Source organism: Solanum dulcamara, chromosome 6 (assembly GCF_947179165.1).
Source record: "Solanum dulcamara chromosome 6, daSolDulc1.2, whole genome shotgun sequence".
Taxonomy (NCBI): Eukaryota; Viridiplantae; Streptophyta; class Magnoliopsida; order Solanales; family Solanaceae; genus Solanum; species Solanum dulcamara.
Genome location: NC_077242.1, coordinates 74,354,005 through 74,358,553, shown reverse-complemented (window position 1 = coordinate 74,358,553; position 4,549 = coordinate 74,354,005). Strand labels below are relative to the sequence as shown.

At 34.0% G+C, this 4,549-nt stretch overlaps 1 protein-coding gene across 1 annotated transcript; it reads left to right on the top strand.

The window, feature by feature from the left end:
• Positions 1-913: 913 nt before the first annotated feature.
• On the top strand, positions 914-3,263 carry LOC129891497 (60S ribosomal protein L39-3). Its single transcript, XM_055966881.1, has 3 exons — positions 914-1,021; positions 1,112-1,215; positions 2,971-3,263. Exons 1-3 carry the CDS (start codon positions 1,019-1,021, stop codon positions 3,017-3,019), a joined length of 156 nt encoding a protein of 51 aa, XP_055822856.1. The 5' UTR covers positions 914-1,018; the 3' UTR covers positions 3,020-3,263.
• The last annotated feature ends 1,286 nt before the right edge of the window (positions 3,264-4,549 follow it).

Sequence of the window (4,549 nt, the reverse complement as noted above, 5' to 3'; positions counted from 1 at the left end):
TAATCCTTATGATTTATCATGAATTATTTTTATCGCTATCACATAGGATATCTCACTCATATTTTTTATTTTAAAATTCATAGAGATTTCGTCTCACGTAATATGCCTAAATCATTAACAACAAGCAAATGTTATCAACATAAAAAACTAAATATATAAATTTGCTCCAACTGATTTTTTAGTTTATACACTAATCAATGTAATTTTTTAAAAATAAAATATGCTATGGTATCATTGAATTTTATATATTATTGTCGTGCGGCTTGTTTGAGTCCATATATTAAATTTTTTAGCCGACATATAATCTTTTTTTTATATTTCGAAACTCTTTAATTGTTCCACATAAACTTTCTCCCTCTAATTGTTCCACATAAATTTTCTCTTCAGGTCTCCATTATATAAGGTAATTTTCACATCTATTTTTTATAATTTAAAATCATAATCAGCCATCATAACAATTCTTAATGAGCATTTTATGATACTAGTGAAAATAGTCTCATTAAAATTAATGTCTCCTTTCCGAGTATAACTCTTGATAACAAGTCTGGAATTATATCATTGAATATATCCATTTAAATCATATTAATCGCAAAATCAATTTCTACCTAGCTCCAAGCTCTAGCCTTACGTTACCATAACCGTCAGAGATAAAAAAAGCATAGAAAATATATGGTAATTCTAATATACAAAAGGAGAATCAACCAAAATTGATAAAATAATCATTTATTTTATCACGAGATTGATATTTCTTATCCCTCGTAGCAAACGATTTCTTAAATTGCAATAGGGTGAGAGTAATTATAAAAAATTATAAAAAAAAAAAACACTTCAAAAATGGGCTTTGAGCTGCCCATAAACATCCTTATTGGGCTTTTACATATATCTGACCCAAACACTCTTCACTAATTGGGCTTCGTTTACACTATAAAACAACCGCAAACTAGGGTTTTACCAAATCCTTGTATTTCATCTTCAGCAGCAGCAGTCAGCTCCGGGGAGGAACTCGCCGATCGTGAAAATGGTGAGATCCGTTTACCCATTAAGCATCATTATTAACGCAGTACCTCACAATTTCTGTTGAATTTACCGGTTTTGTTTTGGGTGTGTGTAGCCGTCCCACAAGACTTTCATGATCAAGAAGAAGCTGGCAAAGAAGCAGAGGCAGAATAGGCCTATTCCTTACTGGATCCGCATGAGGACTGATAACACCATCAGGTATTTCACTTTTCTCTTTGTATTTTTTTGGTTCCTTTTTTGTGTATTGTGTTAATTTTGGGGCTAAGAAGTTTTGGGTCTCTTTGTATTTTTTAGTTCCCTTTTTTGTGTTTTGTGTTAATTTGGGGCTAAGAAGTTGTGGGTATTATCTTTCTTCTTGCATTTTTAGGATCCTTTTTTGTATAGTGTTAATTTTGGTGCTAAGGAGTTGTGTGTATTCATTGTTCTCTCTGTATTTTTTGGTTCCTTTTTGTGTACAGTGTTAATTTGGGCCTAAGAAGTTGTTGGTATTGTGTCTTTACCCCATAAGAAAGATTGCTCAACTGGGGAGTCAATGTAGAACCTTTCTGTCCTCTATGTAAAGGGGCTGATGAAACTATTGGGCACCTGTTTTTCCAATGTACTATAGCAGCTGATATTTGGGGTAACTTGTTGAATTGACAAGGTATTACAAGACCTAGTTGAGACTGGCCAGAGAAATGGTATTGGATGGAAACTCATTATACAAACAATAGAGCAAGCTCCATGAAACTTATAGCGGCTGCAAATGTGAAGCTAGTGATCCAAAATGTCTACTTTTGAACTCGTCAGAAGCCTAAGCTAGCTAATGTCCTGTCTTTACTCAACTTACTATCCTAACTAAACATGTAAAAGAAGTAGAGGAGTAGGTGTGCATAGGAACTGGGACTATGTCAACTTGTCTAGTTCTTTTTGTTTCCTTTGTGCTTGACTACTTACTTGGTAATAGAATTCTCTATAATTACACAAAAAAATCTTTCCGCTTGCATTTTTAGGATCCTTTTTGTGCATTGTGTTGATTTTTGGGGCTAAGGAGTTGTGGGTATTGTGTATTTTCACTAAAGACAGATTGCTCAAACTGGGGAGTAGATGTAGAACCTTTCTGTCCTCTATGTAAAGGGGCGGATGAAATGATTGAGTATCTGATATTTGGTGTTAGTTGTTGAATCGGCAAGTTATTACAAGAGCTAGTTGGGACTTGCCAGAGGAATGCGCTTAGATGGAAACTCATTATAAAACCGATAGAGTATATACCATGTCTGGCATGGAAGAATCAAGTTGTATTCCATGGGAAATGTCGGCTGCACTTGTGAAACTAGTGATCCAAGATGTGTTCTTTCGAGCTTGTCTGAAGCATAAGCTAGCTAGTGTCCTGTCTTTACTTAAATTAATATCCTAGCTAAACATGTAAAAGTAGAGGAGTAGGGGTGCCTGTGTGAATCAGCAAGGACTACCTTGCAAGGCAAAATACTCTTGTGTGACGGATAGTGAAGTAGTACCTTGAGGGAGGTGAAAAGAACCTACGTAGGAACTGAAACTATGTCTAATTGTCTAGCCTTTTGTTTCCTTTGTGCTTGATTATCTTAGTTATAAGATTCCCTATAACTACCCAAAAAAAACTTTCCTCTTGCATTTTTAGGTACCTTTTTGTATATTGTGTTAATTTTGGGGCTAAGAAGTTGGGGGTATCCACTATTCTCTGTGTCTTTTAAGGTTCCTTTTTATGTATTGTGTTAATATTGGGGCTAAGAAGTTGTGGGCATTAACTTTCCTCCTCTTGCATTTAGGTTCCTTTTTGTACATTGTGTTAATTTTGGGGCTAAGAAGTTGTGGGTGTTCACTTTCCTTTTTGTATTTTTTGGCTCCTTTTTGTATCTTGTGTTAATTTTTGGGTGAACGGAGTTGTGGGTATTGTGACCATTTTGATGCTTAGAAGTTGTGTTTTGTGCTTTGCAGGTACAATGCCAAGCGCAGGCACTGGAGGCGTACTAAGTTAGGATTTTGAGGTGGAGGGATTGGAGTTCTCTTCAAGGTTCCATTGAAAAATTTATGTTTTTTTTGTTACTTTCCGTTTTGTTTAGTAGGAGCTTATTTCTAAAACGAGATCTAGTAGAGTTGTTCTACTGACTTGATGTTTTGGTAAAAAATGTTGGAGCTTAATATTCAGCTGAGTTTATGTATTGAATGAATATTTTTGGATTTACTATGCTTTGTTGATTCATTTCTAGTGTTGGAATTTTTGCATTTGATTCATAGTATTGATCGTACAAGTGAAACTACTACTCCCTCCGTCCAACGTCCAACAAATACTTGTCCATTATTTATTTTGCACAATCTTTAAGAAACTATAAATAGAATGATAATTTTATATCACCATTTGAATATAATAAATATAATATTTTGAAAAATGTAATGTGAAAATGACTATTAATTAATTATAGGGATAAATTTGGTTAAGGGAGTAAATGACTACCAATTTACCATGTGTTTACCTACTTTTATGTCCTAGAAAATGATTTAGGAATGATCATTGGGGGAAATGTATCTTCTTTTCTTTCGAGCCAACAACTTACTAAAGTCTACTGTTGTTAGTGTTCAATAAAAATTGTATCTTGACTAATACATATGAAAAGTCATAAGATACTATTGAATTTCAGAATCGGTAACAAATATTTCAGAAAATCCATTGAATAATATACAAAAAAAACAAACAAACTAAGTAATCCTTGATTCTCATCTCGTGGCTAATAAACTCCAACAAAGCGACGTCTGACCCTAGGAAATTATGAAAAATTATTTACCAGTTCATCACAAATTGACCCAATTATTTGAGCTCAAGTAGAGCCGGTCACAAATCTAGAAATTCATTAATGAATACACACATAAAGCCGAGATAATTTTAGTAGGTAGGCGCCGTTTTTAGGAGGTTATGGATCATGAAACATGAATTTAGGATTATCCCAATTTTTCGTGTGTATAAGTTTATGAATTTTTTGAATTATGTGTGATCGACTATGTTTTGTGCTCAAATTTTGTGGGTCAATTCATGATGACCTAGTAAATGATGCTCATAGTTTTTCGGGGGACGCTGCCACTTTTTTTTTTAGTTTATGGGTCACTAAAGAAGAATTCAAAATCATCTCGACTTTTTCTGTATATTATTCCATGTATTTTTGAATTATGTGTGACCGACTTCGTTTGAGTTCAAATTTTATGGGTCCATTTGTGACAATCTAGTAAATGATACTCATAGCTTTTCAGGGGCAGACATCACCTATTCTGGAGAATCTAGTAAATGATACTCATAGCTTTTCAGGGGCAGACGTCACCTATTTTGGAGTTTATAAGTCACAAATTAGGAATTTAGAATTATCTCGACTTTTTATTTCTTAGTCCATGATTTTTTTGAAATATGTGTGACCGATTTGTTTGTGCTCAAATTTTGCGGATCCACTTGTGACGACCTAGTAAATGATGCTCATAGTTTTTAGGGAAAGCCGTAGCTTTTTTTGGGTTATGGCTCACAAAACAAGAA

Excerpts from the sequence above, each read along its gene's own strand:
- LOC129891497 (XM_055966881.1), top strand. Across the intron at positions 1,216-2,970 it reads AGGACTGATAACACCATCAG|GTACAATGCCAAGCGCAGGC; the intron begins GTATTTCACTTT and ends TGTGCTTTGCAG.